This window comes from Heptranchias perlo, chromosome 21 (genome assembly GCF_035084215.1).
Source record: "Heptranchias perlo isolate sHepPer1 chromosome 21, sHepPer1.hap1, whole genome shotgun sequence".
Classification (NCBI taxonomy): domain Eukaryota; kingdom Metazoa; phylum Chordata; class Chondrichthyes; order Hexanchiformes; family Hexanchidae; genus Heptranchias; species Heptranchias perlo.
The window spans coordinates 20,536,705-20,561,409 of record NC_090345.1 but is presented as its reverse complement, the minus strand read 5'-3'; the positions used below and the strand labels follow the sequence as shown (position 1 = coordinate 20,561,409).

General features: G+C 40.1%; 1 protein-coding gene across 2 annotated transcripts in view; it reads right to left on the bottom strand.

Moving 5' to 3' along the window:
- Nucleotides 1–21,980, bottom strand: part of LOC137340033 (G protein-coupled receptor kinase 5-like) — a 223,412-nt gene extending 201,432 nt beyond the window's left edge. For both annotated transcript variants that reach the window (XM_068002238.1, XM_068002239.1), the window contains exon 1: nucleotides 21,682–21,980. In XM_068002238.1, coding sequence (XP_067858339.1) covers nucleotides 21,682–21,733 — 52 coding nt within the window. In that variant the 5' untranslated portion in view covers nucleotides 21,734–21,980. The remainder of the gene's footprint in view (nucleotides 1–21,681) is intronic.
- Between the last annotated feature and the right edge of the window lie 2,725 nt (nucleotides 21,981–24,705).

Below are 24,705 nucleotides of genomic sequence, written 5' to 3'. Positions count from 1 at the left end.
GGGACAACCTTTTGGCTTTCCAATTCACTGCATGGGGACGCCACTGGCCTCTGCTCAACAGTTCCCTACAGTAGGGCAACAGAAACTCAGGATCAGACAGGAATTGCGGGCACAGCCCATGTTCCACCATTCAACAGTATGCATCATTTCTTCAGACCACTCGATCACCATTATAAAAGATCATTTTAAAAAGAAAGGTATGTAAAAATAAAGGCAATTTAGCACTGTGGTGGCCACAGCATGTTCCAGCTCTGGGATTCAGGCTTATTGCTGCCAATATGTTGTGATTCTCCAATCTCAGCTATGTAGCTGTGGAGAGACACCAAGGAAAGGCCAGCTGCTTCATAAGGAGGAGGCTAGAACTGGAAGGTGCTATTCCCAGGCCATTTTTGAGGATCTCTATTAGAAAGAAATGAAGGTTAGCAGCTCATACTACACATTTCTAAAGTCTTTTTAAATTTAGAAACAAAAAGCAATTTATACAGTTTAAAAGGGCATTTTCCTAAAATTTATGTTGGCCTTATAGTTAATAATCACATCATTTATACATGTCCTATCACCACTTTAATTCTGATATTAAGTAAACCTTATGTCAAGCTTGCATATTTACATTTCCAATGTGCATTTCACAGGCTATAGTATATACCTGTTAATTAATGATATGTTGCCTTTTAGAAGCCTAAATGAAGACGAGATAGGGGAAGGGTGGGTGGAGATTTAGTTCCTCTTGGTTATGTGACCATGGTCCATCATTGCTTTTGTTTCCAAGAAACAGGTTTTCTATCAAAGCCATTTTAAAAAAAATAGCTATGATACTGAGTTATATAGATTTGATTCCTGGTCTGTGCTAAACTAGCATTTGACTGAAATGGCAATGGAGGTGGCTACAATTGGCCACCTAGGGAAAGACGTTAGCGTTCTCAATCTTGATTTGGATATTGGGCAACAACAAGATGGTGCTCATCTATACCACCCATGAGTCAAATAATCTAACACTATTCACTCATTTGAGATGGGGGGTGGGGCGCAGCAGGAGGGATCTAGTTCCTCTTGGTTATGTGACTGTAGTCCATCATTGATTTTGTTTTCAAATGGATTTGAAAAATGCACTGCAGAATTATGCTCCAATCATTGCATTTGAGAGACCTGGTTTGGGAGCACACGCTTAGTACTGATAACATGAAAAACAAACTGGTTTGGAGAGATTAGTGATGGCTAAAACAAATTGAATTAAAAGGTACATAGTCTTTATGGAAAAAAAATTGAGGGAAATCTTTTAAATTAGCAGCGCCAAGTATGATCTGTCAGACTATCATGCCTAAATGATGTTACAACATGATTTGTCTTATTGCTCTATGTATTTATAAAACAGGTAAAAGGTTTGACAAGAAACTTTTTTAGAAAGACAATGTTGTTTTAACATACATAATTGAAACGGAATCATCCTAGGGTTAATGACTGCCTTTACTGGTGTTAATTCAGTTTGTTGCTTATCCTTGCATGATCGTGCACGTGGCAGAAACTGTTTCTCAATTCAAACACTGAAATACACCACTTCTAGTCATGTAAGTGATATTATACAATTGTTTTTGCCACAAAAGTTTCTACCATATTATGAGATTACAAAGAATTGACCACCTTTGATTTCTCGAAGCTGCACAAGTTTGTCAATAGTTGTTTCAACAGATTTGTATGAATGACCTTTCATTCCCATTACAAGTTATCAATGCCAAGCACTGCATCTTCCAGTTCTGAACTAAATACATCTTGGAATTTCTATCCATTGCATACAGTTGTCACTGAATTCCTCATTTCTGTCTAACGTGATGGCAATATTATGAAATAAATATTCAGATTGGAAAGTCTCACTAAGTCATAGAAATATCCATTGAAGCAAGCAGATAAGTAATTTGCCTCTGGTTACATATAAAAAATATTGCAATTCCTTGAATTGACGGTTAAAGTTAATTAAGTGTGTGAAATTAAGTGGCTATATTTGTGGTTCTGCCGTGCAGCGGGGTGGGGTGAGATGAAATAACTAAGAATGCAGTACATTTTCTTCAAAGGAAATACCATTGTTCTCAATTTTAACAGGATACCGGAATGACACCGTTACACAAGTCATTCTCCTATATTTAGGAGTTTTAAAAAAGGCATCAAGTATTGACTATGTGCCAGGTTCATTGCACTTCTTTTATTCAATAGTGAGCCACAGGATAATTTGTATGTTCATTATATACTAATTAAGTTACATTGTAGCACACCTTTACACTCATTATCGATCAAACAAGACTCTACAATATGACTGATGTACAGTAGTAGTTTCACCCATTGTTTTAAATAGTAGAGATTTCATATAAGAAAAGATGCAAAGAAAGCAAAGCGCCCAAGTAGAGAATCTGAAATTAGGAAACAAAAAGTCCTCTTAAAATTCTATGTGGTGACATGCACAAAATGAAGTAGGTAACGTTTAAAGTGCACTTCTGTATAGTTTGTGGTCTTGAGACGGTTATAGTTAATATTCCACATCCGTTAGTGCTGATTACAGTGATACACTGAATTGCATGTGTAACCTTTGCTACTCGTTTTGTTAAGTAACTCTGTCCATTAATGATTTGCCACTCAACTACTAGGTAACTCTGATTACATTTACGCATGTCTATTAAGCGTTCGTGTACCCAACTTTAACTTTAAGCTGTGATTTGTAACCAATAAATAGTGTTTAGTGCATGACTTGTAGTCTGGTTTCTTCCTTGATGATTTGGCAAGAAATTCACTCATTCAGCAGCTTGAGGGTTAGTGAATTAAATTCATTTCGATCCAAACTGGTTAGTGCAAGACTGTTCGGTGAGCCAAGTCAGGCATCAATCCTCCCTAGATTTACACAGGGAGGTATAAGCCCAAATGGTTCCTTAGTAAGGAGTTAAAGGAGGGAATTAAGGATTTGTCAGGATACCGAAACCAAAGTCTTCTTACACCACCCTAGCTGAAACCAGTTAACAGCACAGATCAGACAGCAAATCTCCAGCAGTCCTAATTTTTGACACAGCTTGCCCGGTAAAAACTCACTGGGGAGTTATCATTTTAGCACAAAATTATCAAAAAGATTAAAAATGTTAACGTCTTTTTTTTAAAAAGACATTATTTTGTGTAATCAAATCTACTTAAAGTAGCAAAAAAGAAAACACTCAATCCAAACTGAGATTAATTGGTGACATCCCACCAATTAAACAGAAAGATATGTAGTTTGTAAGAAAGATAAAGACTTTCAGTATCCTCACATCACAAAAACGGTGTGGGCCAGCCTTCAGCAACTTCCTAACTATTTATTTAACTACATATTTTATAGTGTTCAGTTTAATTCCATTTTACATTTGCAGTTGGACTTTGTATCTTCTGGTAGCAGGAATTAGTTTTTCTTACTGCTGCCAATGAACAAGGTTCAGTGTTATCTTTGTTGAGCACGTTTCCAGAAAACGTTCTATCATTTTTCTAATTAAATCCTAATATTCAAACAGGTTCTGCTGTTACAATACCGTCTAAGTGCCACAATATGTGTACCATCTGTAAAGGGCAGTGTCAGGAAGCAGTATTTGAAATTCAGAAAAAATTATAGTTAAAAGGAATTGATTGCTTTTCACTCCTTGCCCCATAATTCAAATCCTGCACCTTCCCTACCTTCCTTCCAAGCCCTCCCTCTCCCACCACTAGTTTCTTTAAAACAGCATTGTGCCCTCTTGCGCGCATAGTGAGAAAGAAAAGATAGGTATCTCAGATAACCATTTCCCAAAAAAGTAACTAAGCTTCCTTCATGTTCAACATATGTCTACAGCCCATTCTAATAGCAGCCTGAAGCTTGAGGATGTTGTGGTAGTCCAACCTTCAAATAGCATCTCTGGAATCTTTCCCCCCTCCATTACCAATTAGCTTAACGTCAATGATAGGAAAGATAATGGAATCCTTACTCAAAGATGTAATAGAAAAACATTTAGAAACCGAAAACAAAGAAAGAATAGGCAGCAAGGATTTCAAAAGGGAAAGTCATGCCTGACCAACCTTATTGAATTCTTTGAAGTAACAGAAAGGGTAGACAAGGGTAATGAAAGGGTAGACAAGGGTAATGCAATAGATGTAATACATTTGGATTTTCAAAAAGCCTTGGATAAGGTACCGCATTGTAGACTCATGGCTAAGGTCAGAGCATGTGGAGTCAGGGGACAAGTAGCAGAATGGATAGCAAGCTAACTACAAAACAGAAAACAGAGATTGGGGTTAAAGGTAATTACTCAGACTAGCAAAAGGTGGGAAGTGGTGTTCCGCAAGAATCGTGCTGGGATCACTGTTCGCCATTTACATGAACAATTTGGACTCAGGAATCTGAAGTACAATTTCAATATTTGCAGATGACACCAAACTGGGAGGGGGAGTGTAGGGGGAGGAGGTATAGTTAATATTGAGGAGGACTGCAACAAAATACAGGAAGACATTAATAAACTTGCAGAATTGGCATGTAATTGGCAAATGAATTTCAATATAGATAAGTGTGAGGTGGTAAATTTTGGTAGGAAAAATAAGGAGGCCACATACTGCTTGGAAAATAAAAGTCTAAATGGGGTAGAGGAGCAGAGGAACCTGGGGGCACAGATACACAAATCACAAAGCAGTGACGCAGGTTAATAAAGCCATAAAAAAAGCAAACCAAGCACTGGGGTTCATTTCTAGAGGGATAGAACTGAAAAGCAGAGGTTATGTTAAACTTATTTAGAACCTTGGTTAGACCACACTTGGTGTACTGTGAACAATTCTGGTCTCCATATAATGAAAAGGATATAGAGGCACTGAAGAAGGTGCAAAAAGGATTTACGAGGATGATACCAGAACTGAGAGGTTATACCTATCAGAAAAGATTGAACAGGTTGGGGCTCTTTTCTCTACAAATGAGAAAACGGAGGGGTGACGTGATAGAGGTCTTTAAGATTATGAAAGGGTTTGATAGGGTAGACGTAGAGAGGACGATTCCATTTGTGGGGTAGACCAGAACTAGAGGCCATAAATATAAGATAGTCATTAATAAATCCAATAGGGAATTCAGGAGAAACCTCTTTACCCAGAGAGCGGCTAGAATGTGGAACTTGCTACCACAAGGAGTAATTGAGGCAACTAGCATAGATGCATTTAAGGAGAAGCTAGATAAACACATGAGGGAGAAAGGAATAGATATATATGCTGGTAGGGTTAGATGAAGTGGTGGGGGGAAGGGGGCATCGTGTGCAGCATTAACACTGACATGGACCTGTTGGGCCGATGGCCTGCTTCTGTGCTGTACATTCTATGTAATTACAAGATCGGATGGTAGTACATTGAAACCTGTAAATTAGGGACACCCAAAGGACTTGCATCAGGTATCCTTTATTTGCACGGGTCCTTATTTTCAAAACGGTCATTGTATGTACAGTAAACTAGATAAGCCAAATATCCCAGGATTGGTTGTATCTCCTGCAGCATTCCTTCTTTTTTCACCTTCACCTGGGATCATACCTAATTCTGGAGCCCTGCCAGCAGGATGTGATTTCAGTCCACCTTCTGTTCGTTGGGTTTACCAGTTAATTGCCATCTCAGGGTCTTTTTCCATTGAGGGAGGGATGACCTGACCCTGGGATCTGCTACGTTGGCAAACTGCACAGGGAGAGGTGGCTGCTGTCGGGCCGAAGTGCCTGGGATGTCCCAGCCAAATTTAGGGGCAGTGGGGGTGGGGGGGGGATAATGTCCTACAGACCCCCTCCCTCTGAGTGCTGCAGTGGCAATGCTTGAAGAGCTGGGAGGTGAGTGGGGGGCTGTTAGCAGCTCATCAATACCTGACATAGTGGTGGAGTAGCCAATTCTGGTTAGAGGTATTCCCGGAGGTTTTATCACGTGACGTCGGACCACATGATATCTATAAATGTTATTGGATTTAACTTATAAAAAGGTTGGATCCCCTGTATTTGAGAATCTTTATTTCGCCCCAGCAGCTGTTTTGTGAGAAGTTCCAGGAACCAGGAGGCCACTCATGAGCAGAAGAGGGGAAACCAAGGGCAGGGAAAAGGGGAAACCATTCTCTCCATCTCTCACCCTGAACACTCAGTCCCACCCCCCCCCGAGACCCCAGTCCCCCTTTTCCCACCGAATCCCCATTCCCCAGTCTCCCTCTTCCCCCCAACCTCCATTCCCCAGTCGCCTTCTCCCCCCCCCACCGAGCTCTCATTCCCCAGTCGCCCTCTTTCCCCCCCCCCCACCCCCGAGCCCTCATTCCCCAGTCGCCCTCTCCTCCTCCTCCTCCTCCCCCCCCCCACCCCGAGCCCTCATTCCCCAGTCGCCCTCTCCTCCTCCCCCCCCCACCCCGAGCCCTCATTCCCCAGTCGCCCTCTCCTCCTCCTCCTCCTCCTCCTCCTCCTCCCCCCCCCCACCCCGAGCCCTCATTCCCCAGTCTCCCTCTCCCCGCCCCCCCCACCCCGAGCCCCCAGTCCCCAGTGCCCCAATTCCCCAGTTTCATTCTCCCTCCTCCCACGAGCCCCCATTCCCCTGGGATAGAGCCACGCATGCATTCAATCCCAGAGATAGAGCAGTTTTTCTGCTACTAAGGATGCTGGGTAAAGAGATCTCCATTCCACAAAAGCCATTTCTTTCACCCGTTTTCGTCTCGCTGCTGTCCTGTGTTCTAAGTTGTAAATGGACTTGGTTCATTGAAGACTGTCCATAATTCAGAATTTGGAAGTGTCCATGGTTTCAAGGTGCAGCTTGTATCTATTACAATGTAAGTTATTCGGGACTGTCAATAAGTGTCCGTTTTTTGCAGCTGTCCGTTTTTTGAGGGTGTCCGTTTGTAAAATAGCATTACAGTGAAACCTGTACAAAAGCCAAAGAATGGGTGAAGGGAGAACTCATCGGCAAGCTCAATGAACTGGGGAATGGCCTGCACAAACATCTCAAACACTCGCATCAACTGGGTGTGTGGGAGATCCTAGCAGCTGTATTATAACAGCTCATTTTTGAGGGATATCTTTGTGTCGTAAGGGAGCGGAAGATTAGGATAGGTCACGACTGTAATAGTATCAGCTGGCAAGTCAACAGTGTTTATTCGATTATAATACCCTACAATAAAATCGCAATCTAAACACTTCAAAAAGCTTAAACAGCAAACAGCCTGTTTATATATGGCAGCTTTTTATATATGGCACCTCTTTAAAAGTTTTTCAGGTAGATGGCAGCAATGAAACCGGTAAAATACTTATTTGCTGTTAAAAGAAATATCTGCAGTTCACTATTTCTTTCTAGCATCGAAATGTACCTTCATTTTACATAAATTGAGGCCAAAAAATACAACACAAGATTGAGCTCCTATATCCTGGGTAATAGGCTATAACCTGGTATTACCATCTTATTGTTCTTTTATTTTACTTTTTGCACTGGCTGCTTTTTTTTTTTTTCGGAACTTTAAACCTAATCAGGAGCATGAAGTGATCTTGGTAGAATTGATTTGTAAATATTCATAATTTTGGCCCAAAATTTTCAGACTTCTCAAGTTCAAATGCACCCATCTTTAGGAATGTGGCACTGTACATGTGAATGGAACAATTTGGCAGTTTTTGTCTTTTCTACCCAGTGTCTGGGATCATCTGCTAATACTTTATTTACTGCTGTATTTCACAGCTGTCATGTATCATAGCTGCGAGAGAGTAACAGTCAGATTGGAAATTTTGGACACCAGCATTTCCAAGCTCTCCAGTTGTCTAGGGAGGCTGGCAATGTGCAGTAAGTTGTACATTCCATAAATTTAGTTCATCTGAATTTGGAAAGAAAAACACGTTCAGACTGAAAAGGCTTATCGCATTCGGAGTACAGCATGACTAGCAGAAACTTTTACAGGCCGTCCCACATGCAAGAAACCAGACTCATCACTTCCCAAAATATTATCTAGTACTAGGTTGATTGCTTATCTACTAAAAACATAAGAATATATGAAATAGGAACAGGAGTAGGCTATACGGCCCCTAGAGCCTGCTCCGCCATGCAATAACATCATGGCTGATCTTCGACCCCAACTTCACTTTCCCACCTGATCCCCATATCCCTTGATTCCATTAGAGTCCAAAATCTATCAATCTCATTCTTGAATATACTCACTGAGCATCCACAGCCCTCTGAGGTAGAGAATTCCAAAGATTCACAACCTTGAGTTAAGAAATTCCTCCTCATCTCAGTCCTAAATGTCCAACGCCTTATCCTGAGACTGTGCCCCCTAGTTCTAGATTCTCCAGCCAAGGAGAAACAGCCTCTCAGCATCTACCCTGTCAAGCCCCCTCAGAATCTTATAGGTTTCAATTAGATCAACTCTCATTCTTCTAAATGCCAGAGTATAGGCCCATTCTACTCAATCTCTCCTCATAGGACAACCTTCTCATCCTAAGAATCGATCTAGTGAACCTTTGTTGCACCGCCTCCAAGGCAAATATATCTTTCCTTAGGTAAGGAGTCCAAAACTGTACACAGTACTCCAGCTGTGGTTTCACCAAAACCCTGTACACTTGCGGCAAGACATCCTTACTCTGTACTCCAACCCCCTTGCAGTAAAGACCAACACACCATTTGCTTCCTAATCGCTTGCTGTAACTGCATGTTAACTTTGTGTTTCGTATACAAGGACATCCAAATCCCTCTGAACACCAACATTTAATAGTTTCTCACCATTTAAAAAAATTCTGTTTTCTATTCTTCTTTCCAAAGTGAATAACTTCACATTTCCCCACATTATACTCCATCTGCCACCTTCTTGCCCACTCACTTAACCTGTCTATATCCCTTTGCAGACTCATGTCCTCCTCACAGCTTACTTTCGACCTAGCTTTGTATAGTCAGCAAACTTGGATATAATACACTTGGTCACTTCATCTAAGTCATTGATATATATTGTAAATAGCTGAGGCCCAGCACTGATCCTTGCGTCACCCCACTAGTTACAGCCTGCCAACCTGAGAATGACCCATTTATTCCTACCGTTTTCTTTCCGTTAACCAATCCTCTATCCATGCTAATATATTACCCCCAACCCCATGATCCCTAATCTTGTGTAACAACCTTTTGTGTGCCACCTTATCGAATGCCTTTTTAAAATCCAAATATACTACATCCACTAGTTCCCCTTTTTATACCCCGCTAGTTACATCCTCAAAAAATTCCAGTAGATTTGTCAAACATGATTTCTCTTTCATAAAACCATGTTGACTCTGCCTAATCATATGATTTTCTAAGCACCCGTTACCATGTCCTTAATGATAGATTCCATCATTTTCCCAACTACTGATGGCAGGCTAACTTGCCTGTAGTTCCCTGTTTTCTCTCCCTCTTTTCTTGAATAGCAGGGTTACATTTGCTACCTTCCAATCCACTGGGGCTGTTTTCTAGAATTTAGGGAATTTTGGAAGATCACAACCAATGCATCCACTATCTCTGCAGTCACCTCTTTTAGTACACTAGAATGAAGGCCATCTGGTCCAGGGGATTTGTCGGCTTTTAATCCCATTAATTTCTCCAGTACTTTTTCTTCACTAATATTAACTACTTTAAGTTCCTCACTCTCATTAGACCCTTCGTTCCCCATTATTTCCGGTATGGTTTTTGTGTCTTCTAGCGTGAAGACAGATACAAAATATTTGTTTAACGTCTCTGCCATTTCCTTATTCCCCATTATAATTTCTTCTGTCTCAGTCTCTAAGGGACCCACATTTACTTTCGCTACTCTGTTCCTTTTTACATACTTATAGAAGCTCTTACTACCTGTTTTTATATTTCTTGCTAGTTTACTCTCATATTCTATTATTTTCTCCCTCTATCAATTTTTGGTCATCTTTTGCTGGTTTCTAAAACTCTCCCAATCCTCAGGCTTACTACTCTTCTTGGCAACATTATAAGCCTCTTTTAATCTAATACTATCCTTAACTTCTTTAGTTAGCCACGGATGGATCAGTTTTCCCGTGGGGTTTTTATTCTTTAATGGACATCATCTACCACAAATCCCTCACCGTTGCAATGTATCTTGTAGAGCAATATGCAGGGATTCAGACAGCCTTGATGTGGATATATCCTCAGCTCTACTGGCAGTCAACAGAGAAACTCAACTTTTGAGCAAGGACATCCACATCATATATTTATTAAAAAAAGAGTCCCAAGCTGCACAAGGGTTTGACAAGAAGCCAACAGATTGCAAAACTGGCATTTGCATGAGAAACTGAACAACACCAAAAGGATGAAACCAGTATTTACAAGAGGTAATCTAACATTTTTTCTTATTTTTTTAATACAAATATATGTATAACAATATACCTGTAATGCAAATTTTTGAGGTGGAGCTGAGTACCTAGATCTTCTGACAAACTTGGGAACACTGAGCGTCAAAGTGACCAACCTGAGCTGTTAGATCATGCTAATAGTGTTTATTGAATAAAGCTGCTCCAAGTAGATCCCCAAAGACATCAAGCAAATCCCCACTGCTGATGATTTCTAGGATTGCTACTGCAGGGGTAGGATGGCCTTTCTCTGTTTGGCTTTCAGCCAGCTTGGAAATAACATAAGAGGGCAAAGTCTACTATCCAATTCACTAAGTTGTGATTTTGCTCCAACTAAAAGCAAGTGCTTCCAACGATGGATACTTAGTTCTTTATATGTAGAAATCTCAAACCCTGCACAAATGAACAAGATGTAAATTCATTTTAAAAGAAAATTAATGAGGAGGTAAACTACTTTGGCAACGTGATTATCAGTGATAAAAAAAAAAATCATTCTTGGCAGTAGCACGACAAATACAATCTTATGAATGCCATATCTACATGTCAACAAAATAGAGATTCAAAATTTTCTGACACCAATGAAAGATTAGATGTTTGGACAAAATGGTTTATTAATTTGAGAACAGCCTGACTGGCACCAGACTGCTGAACTATTCTGGAAGCAGCAATATACTATTGGATGAAGCAATATACTTTATCCAATATCTTTGGTACGAAGCCACTCACAGTTCCAGAGTGCTCTGCAAGTAAAGGCAACTGTTAAAATTATGCAACATTTTAGATTGTTTTTAGGTTGAGCAATAGGTGTTTTCTCCTGTATTGACGATTTTCCAAACTGAAACAGATCTTAAAATCCACAAGGGAAGTTAACCCTGGGCTAAATAAACAGGATCTTTAGTTGTCTGTATAGTTGATTTGGTCTGGACAGGACTGTGAGCTGATCCAACATCTTGGGAGTGAAATAGTTCACGATCCCTTAATTATAATATCTTGAAGGCAAATACCTACTCAGCAAGCTCCATAACGTTCCTCTTTACTGAAATGTTTCAATGACTCGTGTGCTTGAAGAAGATACGCATTGTCCGAGATTACTTTGTTGGTACCAGAGAAGCAGGTATCTTGACTGAAGTTATACAAACTTGAGTCTACATGTGCTACTGAAAATCCCAGTGCCAGAGGATTTTGATGCTGACGTTAGTGAAGGGACCAGTACTACATGAATAAACGCCACCATGTGTTGATAGCAGTGAAATGGTAGAGTACATGGTCTATAATAAGGTTCCTTCTCAATCAAGGATTTATTGTTGCACTGCAAGAATGCCCATAGCCAGAGCGTGAGGTCCTATACTATCAACTAAGACTAAACTTCATTCATACTTCCTTCCTGATATTAGAATTTGCCAGATTTCTGGGTATTTTCTACTGGAAACATCTGTTTAAATAAATGTTATCTATTTCAAAGTGATAGAGGTTTCTGCTGTTAAATGCGGCACTGATATTAGGCTGAGTGCTGATAGTGGCTTAATCTCAATCTGAGGCTGGAGCAAAAGTTGGAAACATTTTGGAACAATTTACTAAAACGTGATCCTAGAAATATGTCTGGAATGTAATAGATAGTAAGTCTACTACTTCTTCAGTGGCCTGTAATAATTTAATCTTATCACTTCCCAAGTCAATTTTTCCAGTGCATAGATAAGAATATGCTGTAAACAACCAATTAAGAGTATGCCTTACAGGTACTCAATGTTTGAATAAATATTCTGAGATGCTGGACAGTTGTGTTTCACTTAATATTTATAATTTTAAATGTCTCATTGTTTTCCCAGGTATCACAGACAACAAAAAAAAAATCAAAGAAGCTCACTAAGGAAAGATCGAATATAAACAAGCACTCCACTGGATTTTGCCTTTTCACTCCTATTCTAAAGGTGGCTTATACTCGAGTATATTTTGTTGACACGGCCAACTTTCCAGTATTTTGTCCAATATGGACCACACTTCAGGTGCAAGTCCTGTCAATGAGCATCAGCAGACTATACTATTGTAGGGTGAACATAATGCAGACCCATTGTTACTTGGCATATATATCCATGCAGATTCAGCATGGGTCACTGGGTAGCAATTAAGAACAGGATCCCTGGCCAATTTTTCTGCTCCAGCGATACTAAGACCAATTACTTCACTTCCACTGAAATCAACTAATTGCATATACAAGTAATTAAACCTGGGAATCTTCCTGATCTGTATACCTCAGTAGCAAGCTATGTAGTAAAGATATTCACTGCACAATTTTTGTTTCAAAAATAAAATTTTCATCCTGTACTAAATTCACAGTAAGTTACTGCAGTAATTAGTCCTCCAGTAAACTTGGTGCCAGTTTGGCTCATTTAGTAGCACTTCTACCTCTAAGTCAGAGGTTCAAGTCCCATTTCAGGATTTAACCACATAATGACACTTCAGTGCAGTACTGAGGAATTTCTGCATTGTTAGAGGTCCCCTCTTTCACCCAAGACTTTAAACCAAGGCACCAGCTGCCTGTTCAGCTGGATGCAAAAGATCCCAAGGCTGATATGTTCCCTGCAAAACAACAGTGATTGCACTTCAAAAGTAATCCATTGGCTGCGAAGTGCTCTTGAACTTCCTGAGGATATGAAAGGCACCATATAAATGCAAGTTCTGTCTTTCTTTTATTAACACAACAATGTTTGGATTCTGGAATTCTGAAAAAAACAAGTTGAATTCTACATTAAAATTTGTCTAATGCAGCAAAAGAATGTAAATTCTACCTAATAAACCAGGTTTATGCAACCTGTCCTCATATTTTAATGCATTAAACCCTTTCATTCTGGTGAATTTGCACTTTCCACCCCTCCAAGGCCAATACATATTTCCTGAGGTTCAGTGCCGAAAACTGAATGCATTACTCCAGATGGGGTCTGACCAAGACTCTCTACAACTGAAGCATCACTTCCTCACTTTTGTATTCCAACCCCTTTGGAGATAAAGACCAACATTCCATTAATCCTTTCGATTTCTTTTTGTACCCGTGAACTAGCGTTTAGTGATTTGTGTATTTGGACACCCAAATCCTTTTGCTCTGCAACAGCTCCTAGTATCCAACCATGGAGAAAATATTCAAACTTGTCTATCTGGACCCAATATGTCCCCATTTTTAACTCAACCTGCCATAGTTTTGCCCACCCACTTAGTCTGCCTATGATCCTTTGTAACTTCCTGCTCCCATCTACACAACTTACTGTGCCTCCTAACTTAGTAGCATCTGCAAACTTGGATATAGAACTTTGTATTCCTTCATCCAAGTCATTAATATAGATGGTGAAAAGCTGGGGCCCTACTACAGATCCCAGGGAACAGCACTTAACACATTCCACCAATCTGAGAACGTTCTTTTTCTGTACTCTCTTTCACCACCTCCGAACCAATTACCAGCCCAAGTCATGTCACAAGATTATCTCCAATTCCACGTGCTTTCATTTTTGCTGATAATCTCCTGTGCGGAACCTTATCAAATGTCTTCTGGAAGTCCATATAAACAACATCCATAGGCACTCACTATCCACCATGCTAGCGACGTCTTCAAAAAATTCAACTAGATTAGTCAGACAAAACCTGCCCTTCACAAATCCATGCTGACTCTCTGATCAATTCATATTTGTCTAAATGAGTTTCCAACCACATATCCGCTCCATCACCAAGACCGCCTACTTCCATCTCTGTAATATCGCCCGTCTCAACTCATCTGCCGCTGAAACCCTCATCCATGCACTTGTTACCTCCAGACTGGACTATTCCAATGGTCTCCTGGCTGGCCTCCCATCCTCCATAAACTTGAGCTCATCTAAAACTCTGCTGCTTGTATCCTAACTCACACCAAGTCCCATTCTCCAATCACCCCTGTGCTCGCTGACCTACATTGGCTCCCGGTCCAGGAATACCTCAATTTTAAAATTCTCATCCTTGTTTTCAAATCCCTCCATGGCCTTGCCCCTCCCATCTCTGTAACCTCCTCGAGCCCTACAACCCTCAGAGGTCTCTGCGCTCCTCCAATTCTTGCCTCTTGCACATCCCCGATTTTAATCGCTTCACCATTGGCAGCCGTGCCTTCAGCTGCCTAGGCCTTAAGCTCTGGAATTCTCTCCCTAAACCCCTCTACCTCTTTCTCTCCTTTAAGACACTCCTTAAAACCTACCTCTTTGACCAAGCTTTTGGTCATCTGTCCTAATACCTCCTTATTTGGCTCAGTGTGAAATTTTGTTTGATAATGCTCCTGTGGAGCGCCTTGGGACGTTTTACTGCGTTAAAGGTGCCATATAAATGCGAGTTGTTGTTGTTGTAGTTGTAGTAGTAGGAGTAGTAGTGAATGCTCAATCGCCGTCTCTAATGATAGATTCCACTAACTTCCTCACAACTGATATTACAGTGGCTGATCAGTAGTTGCCTGGTTTTTCCACTGCTGCCCTCCAAAAAGAACAGTACTATTCACAACCTTTATTAATTATGATGACTTGGCGAGGAGGTGTTGGTTTGTGAAAACAGGCAGTTCTACAACCAGCTGTGACAATTTTCCTTAAGGAAATCAATACCACTTCTTAAAGTGATCAGAGAGACTGCAAAATTTCTCAATGCTCTTTGAGTAAAATGAACAGATCATGATGCCCTGTGCTACAAGGAAAGAAAGGACAAGAAATAAATAGCAATAGTGATTTAAAACATTAACAAAAATAAATTCCTATTTACAAAATGAAAGGTTTTTTAAAATTATGCTCAGAGGTCACATTGTACATGGAATTACAGAGTCTACAGCACAAACAGGCTATTCGACCCAGCAGGTCCATGCCAGTCTTAATGCTCTACACGAGCCTCTTCCCACCCTTCTTCATTCTTCTATTCCTTTCTCCCTCATGTGCTTATCTAGCTTCCCCTTAAATGCCTCTATGCTATTCGCCTCAACTACTCCTTGTGGTAGCATGTTCCACATTCTTACCACTCTTTGTGTAAAGAAGTTTCTCCTGAATTCCCTATTGTAAAGCTTGCAAATGATCCCCATTGATAAATTAGAAATCAGACATCCCCATATGTCCTAACTTTGTGACATTTGAGATATATACACACACATCAAAAACATTAATGATAATTGTTACTTAAACCTAATTTGTTTGTATTGAGTAAACTGTTTCCAACTCAAATACAATAAATCACAATACCATAGTAAGGCCAAGTTCAACCCCTATAGTCAGATTCTTACACAACTTTCATACCAGCTCATTCAGAACTCTTACAAGCACACTAACCTATCAGCTGCAACAGGGATGATCAACACCCTGCTCCCGTACCGCAATGCAACTCCATCCTCTCAACAGTTATAGCTGAACCATACTAGTAATATAAAACAATGTTAGTCACCCACATCACTTACACCTTTCATACAGAAAAAAAACACACCCCTCAACCACAAGTGCAGAATAATTCTGTTTGAATAAACATACCTTAGTGGCCTTGGATCATTTCAGTCTTGTTGATCGTCCACATTAATTATAATTTAAGACAGCACATACGTGATACAAACATACATTTTTAGGACATCCATTTAAGGATCAGTAAAATTATAGCATAATATTAACAAGTCTCAGTACTGGAAATATAAATATACTGGTCAAAGCAACAGACTCAAAAGCAAATATCTCCAATGACAACAAGATCAAGAATTTAAGATGTTGCATAAATATTACCTTTGGTCAATTTTCCCTTTAAGCCACACATTAAGCTTAAATGTTTGACTTTGGGCAGTAGGTTCAATAGAAAGTAACAAATTCCTCTGATGCTCACTTTGTGATGTTCAAAGGGCTAGAGAGAGCTGCCCAGAAAAAAAGGCATTTCCCCCAAGTGAGTTTATAATGTCTAAATGCAGGTCACTGTGGCTATTGGCAATTATCAGATCAGATTTTGGACAAAGAAACATATTCAGTTATTTAATGCTCTGATGCCCAAAGTAAATAGTGGACCAATCACTTGTTATAACTGCACAATTCTGAACTGGCTTGCTTAACACATCTGCCTGATGTCTTACAGTTCACTAGATTTGACCTTTCATCCTCTAACCATTCAAAATAGCTCAAAGATGACTGGGGAATAAAATGAAGCTTTTTTTTGCAACAAAAAAATCCACAGCATTCAGTAAGCTTTAAACAAAATATTTTGGCCAAATGCAGCTTACAAAAGTATGCTACAATCAAATTAACAGAGTTAAAACTCACTAGTTTCAAACTGGATGTCTTGCCAATTCAAATGACTAGATATTGATGTTTTAACCAGAACGTGGCCACTCCACTTTTATGTCAAGGACTATCTGCCAAGCTGACTTGCTAATGTTGAGTAATTTTGGCAGTTCTCAATAGGTTAACAAAATGGGAAGTAATACAAAAACAAGGAATTTAATCTCAAGGGGGAAAAAGGCTAACATGAATTGGCACATTCTACCAGCCAAATAGAATAATGGACAGCAGTTTTGGAGAAACATTATGCTCTGTTGCCAAAGGGAGTACGGTGGAGATTTTGAAAATAAGCTGCGTTAGAATTTTGCCTTTTAACATGTTGAATATAAATTTGATCATGTCCAGTTTGAACATTTTCTTTCTCAGCCAGTAAGGGGTCCCACTAAGTAAAACTAGCTTCACATGTACATGAGGAGTCCATAGCACAAAAATGCCCAGAAATCACAACTGATACCATACCTGGTGTAAAAAATCAGGAATTTTGCTGGTACAATTAGGAGTCAATTGCATTTGTAGTAGTAGCCCAAGCATTATGTCTCCCATTTTCTGATACCATTAGAAATCTGTGTAAATTCTCATTTATACAAACATTCAAAATGTATTTTCCAACAAAGAAATAATGAAGAAAGGATGTCAAATGCAACCTGTGAATCACAACATTTATACACATGGATACAAATATCAACAATTGTCACCAGCCTAATTACTACCAAACACAACTTCATAAAAGGAGACACAATTTTTTAGCTTTGAAAACAACCAAGCCTACAACAGATTTAATATATAGGAATCCTCCATGTCCTCTCATTTGGAAATTACTAGGGAACTCCTAAAAGTAATATAGGGCAGCCCTTTGCATTAGTGTACACCATATGGCTCTATGGAGTGACAGTATGAGAGTTTTATTTTCCAATGTCCCATTCACCAAGTTTCTAATTTCACTAGAGACCAGATGATTCTTCACAGCATAGGGAGAGAAAATAAACAAAAACATTGCCAAACAAGTCACCATGGTCACTCATGCATCTCCCAGCAGCTAGTTACAAAATAACACTGGCAAATGTCTTGCCCCAAGTTACCTGTTGACTTTTGCAGGTTGGGAGAACAGGTCAAAACAATATTTAAAAATGGTAGCAGGTATCTGTATTTAAATTTTCCCCAAATAATATCTGAATTATATAACCGGTGAACATTGTTCCCCGTTACTAATTCCTGCATTCTTATTCTAACAGAACAGTAATTAAGAAAAGACTTGTATTTATAAAGCGTCATTCACAACTTCAGGATGTCCCAAAGCACTTTACAGCCAATTGAGTACTTTTGAAATGTAGTCACTGTTGTAATGTAGGGTAAAGCGGCAGTTATTGTGCGCACAACATGGTCCAGCAATGAGATAATGACCAGAAAATCTGTTTTTAGTGATGTTGGTTGAGGGATAAATATTGGCCAGGACACCAGGGAGAACTCCCCTGCTCTTCTTCAAAGTGCCATAGGATCTTTTACGTCCACACGAGGGGGCAGGCGGGGCCTCGATTTAACATCTCATCCAAAAGATGTCACCACCAACAGCGTAGCACTCCCTCAGCACTGCAGTGAAGTGTCAACTTAGATTATGTACTCAAGACTCTGGAGTGGGATTTGAACCTACAACCTTGACTCAGAGGTTAGAGTGCTACCACTGAGCCAGTGCTGACACCTAATAAACAAGATTAACTCTAGCCTGACAGTACACAACATATACAAATGAATTATTTGAAAATGTAATCTTCCATATAATTAGTATGGGATCATCTCTCAGGAGTACTGCAATAACAATGCAACAAAAATTCATATAAAATATTTTAACACCCCTGTACATGCAGCCTGAAGTGCTGGTACATTCCTCTCGAAAGCACAGTGCAATCAGGAAGTGCAGTGACTTCATAAACTATGCATGAGCATGCGCACTCTCAAAATATTTGAGATTGTACACCTAAATATACAATGACCTCAAAATATATGAATGTACAGCTATATATAAAGTAGCTCCATAATATATTCTTACAAACCCAATAAGAAAAAAAACTTTAAATAATAAAAAAAATGCAACAAAAGGCCTAGATTACAGAACTAACCAAGTTCCACTTAGGATGGCATAAATCTATATTTACAGATGATACTTTGGTGGTACTTTCACGAGTGTAAAAGATGAATAATTCTTTTGTATGATTGAAATGATGGCAGTACACCACCAATAGATTGAACATTATTTATTCCACAGGAGATTAATATTAAAATCAAATGCATTTTCCAACCAATCTCACAGATCAAAGTATTAGATGAAAACTCACAGGAATGAATTATTGATTTTAATTTTACTGCAGTGAATGATCACATTAGTAGGCAGTGAAATAACAGTTCGTATCAGGAAAATGCAGGTTTAAAACACTATTTTCTGTTTCTGTGCATTTCATGTCTCAACAACATTGTATGAGTGGCATCAATGAGGATAGTTTGCTTTTCTAAAAAAAAATCAGCTATATAAACAAAATCTCAATATCAGAACCTTCGCACCACAACAGATTTTAATTTAAAAGGGGGTGTGATTAAAAAACTATTACATGTCTCAGAGAAGGAACATGAATTTGAAGAGTGTGTGTGTGTGTGTGTGTGTGTGTGGTCAGTCCAAACTGAGGGATTCAATGGTGTAACACACAAAAACAAAACAAAGTTAGCTTGAAGCAAGTCAGCAGTCTACCTTCAATAAACAAAGGATACTCTATGCTGGTCCCCGAGACATATTTCATATTCCATAAGAGCTGGCCTCAATGAGTTGGGAAGGTCAACTCAGGTCACAAGCATAGAATAGTTTCCACATCCCACTGATGATTCTAAATATTTTGTCCATGCCAGCTTTTTAAAGAAAAATGAAATACCGTTTCAATAGGTTTTTTTTATACATAGAAACATGTTTCCATGGTGGCAGAACAAGTGATGCAGCAAGATACACACACATATATAATGTAGTGATGTGCCATAGCCTCCAAATGAGGCATGAGCCATTGCCTGACATCGCCAAACCCACAAGTAGCCTCATGTGCTGTCACATTGAATGGATGCTGTAAAATATCTTCCTACCGGACAATGATTTTTTTTAAACATACATTTTCTGGACAGGGAGAAATATCGTGTACGAATAATCACACCCAGAAATGTTGGACTTCACTGCAGTCTGCATCGAACAAACAAAAACCCTGCAGATTACATCAAGGCTAGGAGGGTTTAAAACAAGCTCAATACCCATCAGTCTCCACTGCCCACTCATCACATACAATTCGATCGTCTCCAAGTCCTTTGAAATGCATACCTACCGTGTCCAAAAGCAATGCAAAATTCATGCTTTCAACCCTTAGCACTGCAAAAAGCAGAAACGTGCGTAAAACACTACAACCCCTCAGCTCTCCATCGCACTTTCCGGAGACCTGTGCCATCTAACGTCAGATACAGAAAATGTAAAGTGCTGAAATGTTATGTGAATATAAACGTAACAGACGGGCTTTTCTTCTTCAGCGATTCTGGTTCTGCTCATGCCAATCTTTCCTGTTCAATCCTGGTTACACAAAGCACTGCGTATTTACAAATGGCAAAAACGTACTGAGAGAAAAAAACATTCATCTGAAGCAATGCAAACAAAATTGACATTGAAATTCCACGCGCCTTCCGTAAATGTTCAGATATTAAATGCTGCACTTTCGTACAAGATTTAATATCCCAATTGATCCGACAGAATCAAATCATACCGTAATGGAAATAATCGGATCTGATTTAACTAAAGTCATAGCCATAAATCCACACTGGTAAAATAAATGTAACCTCTTGGAAAAAAATATACATATGTATCGTTGTATTACAGCCAGATACAAGGACTACACAATCATATTTCACTGCAGGAATCGCCTGATGCTTCATATTTTTTAAAATCTTAATTTTTGGAGCGCATCTATATGAACCGCAAACCCCTCACTTAAAAAAATCCAAGAACACGAGTAGGTGAGATAGCCCTGATGTGACGTCTATCACCAGGCAAACGTAATGTACAGATAGTAAGGTAACGAAAGCCACTTCGCCCGCCTCGCAGACGTACTGCAGCTCATTAACTGAGGTGATTTGCATTTTTTTAAAAAAGCAAAAATAAAATGCAAATTTAAAAATATTTTAGAAATCAGTCGTATGAAAGCTAATACAAATCCCCCCTCTTCCTCCCAACACACACCGACCTTTTAATAAGACGGTTAACCCATTTAATTCGGAGCTTGCATGCGGCTGGGAGATGCCAAGTGTGAAGCACATCGCCCATATTATACCCTCTTACATCTCAGACACGGAGTCAACTCGTACCCTTCAGCCTGCCCAACAAATCAATAATCTCCACACGTATATATTTTATATAATATCTCGATCTGTAGGACAGGATGAACAATATAAATATAGGCATAGCAAAAAAGAACAGACGCAGAGGCAAATATCATAGCAGACAGATCTAATACCACCCGATGGATGAAATATGTCAAAGTCCTCCTTTGCATTGAAGCCCTGTGTTGCTGCACAATCCATAAGAAAGAGGCTTACACGGAGAAATCAGTGCGTGATGTCAATGCACAACATTTCAATTTAAACAAGAGTAGTCGCTCATTTCTCCCAGCCTGTCCCCCCCCCCCCCCCCCATCATGGTCAAAATGGAGTGGGGGGGGGGGGCAAAAGATATACAGCACAGATATGTTTTCAATAAGACCTGCCATTGCTGTAAATGCTAACCCTTCTGCTATTAGCAGTCGATCAATTAACCAAGAGCTCGAGCAGTGAAACATTTACATCTCAACGGGAAATCCCTCAGCCCTTTCTCAACAAGTCGTGAAAAAACAGGGCATTTCTGTCTTACAAAAAAAAAACCCCACTTGATTGTAAAATCAATTTATTTGCTTATATTTTCCCCTCCATTCCGCTCCTCTCTCCCCCCCCCCCAAAAAAAAATAAAAAAAATAAGCCCCAGCGCATCGCCCAGGCTGCTTCTCTCCTTTTTTTTTTACCTTCTCTGGCTTTTAACAAGACCGTGTTGGCGACTATATTCTCCAGCTCCATTGACTTGCAGAGATATGCGGCTCAGGAAACGCTCTCCTCTCCTCTCCTTCTGTCAGGCTGCTGTCTCTCTCTAACGCTGCTCGCTGACCCGGGCTTTCTGCCTCTCGCTTTCCCTTCGCGTGTCCCCCCCTCCCCTGTGTCGGAGACAACCAACGCACCGGGACATCACACACAGACTGGAGCCGACTCGCCGCCTAACCCCCCTTCCTGATGCTGGGTTCCTCCTGGGGGTGTGGTACCCTCCCCTCTTGCGGGGCGGGCGGGGGGGGGGGACATGCGCGAATCGCGCATTCCTAATGCGCAGCCGTCGCATCTACAAGCTTTGTGGGAGTTGTAGTTCCCTCTACATTCAGCGGTCGTTCTTTTTTGTCATTTTATTCCTCATCAAAAGCAGAGCTATCAACGTTGGAGGAGGGGAGGCATGTTTGGGAGTGAGAGTTATGATCAGCAAGGATGGTACGAATAGATCTGACAAATTTACCAAAATGTAAGTAAATTTTCACTGACAAAAAGTGACACTTGGCTGGTTTGCAGCTGAATGCCAATCATAGAACGATACAGCACAGAAGGAGGCCATTCGGCCCATCGTGCCTGTGCCTGCTCTTTGAAAGAGCTATCCAATTAGTTCCACTCCCCTGCTCTTTCCCCATAGCCCTGCAAATCTTTCCCCTTCAAGTATTTATCCAATTCCCTTTTGAAAGTTACTATTGGATGTACTTCCACTGCCCTTTCAGGCAGTGCATTCCAGATAATAACAATTTGCTGGCGTAATTTTTTTTTTCTCATGTCGCCTCTGGTTCTTTTGCCAATTACTTTAAATCTGTCCTCTGGTTACCGACCCTTCTGCCAGTGGAAACAGTGTCTCCTTATTTACTCTGTCAAAACCCTTCATGATTTTGAACACCTCTAACAAATCTCCCCTTAACCTTCTCTGCTCTAAGCAGAACAATCCCAGCTTCTCTAGTCACTCCACATATCTGAAGTCCCGCATCCCTGGTACCATTCTAGTAAACCTCCTCTGCAACCTGTTGAAGGCCTTGACATGCTTCCTAAAGTGTGATGTCCAGAATTGGACACACTACTCCAGCTGGGGCCTAACCAGTGCTTTATAAAAGTTTAGCATGACTTCCTTGCTTTTGTTCTCTATGCCTCTATTTATAAAGCCAAGGATCCTGTATATCTTTTTAACAGCCTTCTCAACTTGTCCTGCCACATTCAAAGATTTGTGTATGCACACCCCCAAGTCTCTCGGATCCTGCACCCCCTTTGAAATTGTACCAGATCCACAATTATTCCTAGTTCTAACATATGTTTTCTTAGAATCATACAGCACAGAAAGAGGCCATTCGGCCCAGCGTGCATGTGCTGGCTCTTTGAAAAAACAATCCAATTATTCCCATTCCCCTGCTCTTTCCCTGTAGCCCTGCAAAATTTTCCTTTTTAAGTATATATCCACTTCCTTTTAGAAAGTTACGATTGAATCCGCTTCCACCACCCTTTCAGATCATAAAAGAACTCGCTGAGTAAAAAAAATACCCCACATCTCCCCCTGTCTTTTTTGCCAATTGTTTTAAATCTGTTTCCTCTGGTTACCGACCCTCCTGCTAGTGGAAAAATATCTCCCTATCTACTCTATCCAAAACCCTAATTTTGAACACCACTGTTAAATCTCCGCCTAACCTTTTTTGCTCTAAGGAGGATAATCCTAGCTTCTCTAGTCTCGCCACATAACTAAATTCCCGTTATGTCCTCATAGGCAAGTTATATTGCACAGTTTGCATTAATTCAATATGGTTTTGCTTTGCATCAACACAAACTATGCAATGCAATTCAGAAGCAAAAATCATCCAAAGCCAATTCAGGGCAGTAGTGTGAGACTATCTGAAGGAAGAACCTCACATCACTTAAACTTCAGCTTTGCATCAATTTGCAGCTATTTGGGTATTTTTTCAATTTTTATAAAGCTTAGGAACAGCTTTGCAGAAGCAATGCCAAGGGGCCCCCAAATGTGTGTATGGGTATTTCCAAAGTTTAACCAGCTAAAACCGGACAGTCTATAACCACTGGTAAACTGTAGTGTAACTGCAGCCTGTGCAGAGTAAAGATAAAACATGTAGATTGCCTGGAAACTTTATTAACTTCATTTTTTAATCTTTTTAATTTAGAAGAGAACCAACAGGGCAGTCAATTTTCAGCTGACATTTACATTTAATTGGCATTCAGACACTAATAGCTGGAGCTCTGCGCATTCACACTTGCTCGCACTTGCTATTTTTCCTGGTCAAAGAGTGATGCAGGAGCCAGCAGTGAAATGTGGGTCTGCCTGCCCCTCACTGTTCCATATAAGTACCAGTACCAGCCTGAGACCACTAGCTGGAGTACAACGTCCTGAAAGAAATGCTTATTATCAGAATAATGGAGGATAATTCAAGTTGTTTTATTGTTGTCGTACATACCTGAATTCCCATCACTCACAAGAAAATCATCAATCCACATTCCTGCAGTATGAAATTCAATTATGAGCTTATCCTGTTTAAAGGCCTTGTGCAGTGGTGGAATTGGAAACATATTAATGTGCCCTGCCATTCAGAATCATGGGCATAAGACATATTGTCCACCTAAAACGAGTCTTTGCTTTTTCCTGCCTTTCAAATTCTTGGTTCCATTTCTGGCTTTGCATCAATTTGCAGCTATTTGGGTATTTTTTCAATTTTTATACAGCTTAGGAACAGCTTTGCAGAAGCAATGCTAAAGGGCCCGCAAATGTGTGCATGGGTATTTCCAAAGTTTAACCAGCTAAAACCGGACAGTCTATAACCACTGGTAAGCTTCCAGGACCACTCTACCTGTGAGGGCAATGGCTTGCAGTTATCTAGAGCCAAAAGAGAAGAATCCCAGGCCTCAGTGACAAGTTTCATTAGTGAGCTAGATTGGCTGTCATTTATCAAAATTGCTGCAGTGTACTGTGGACC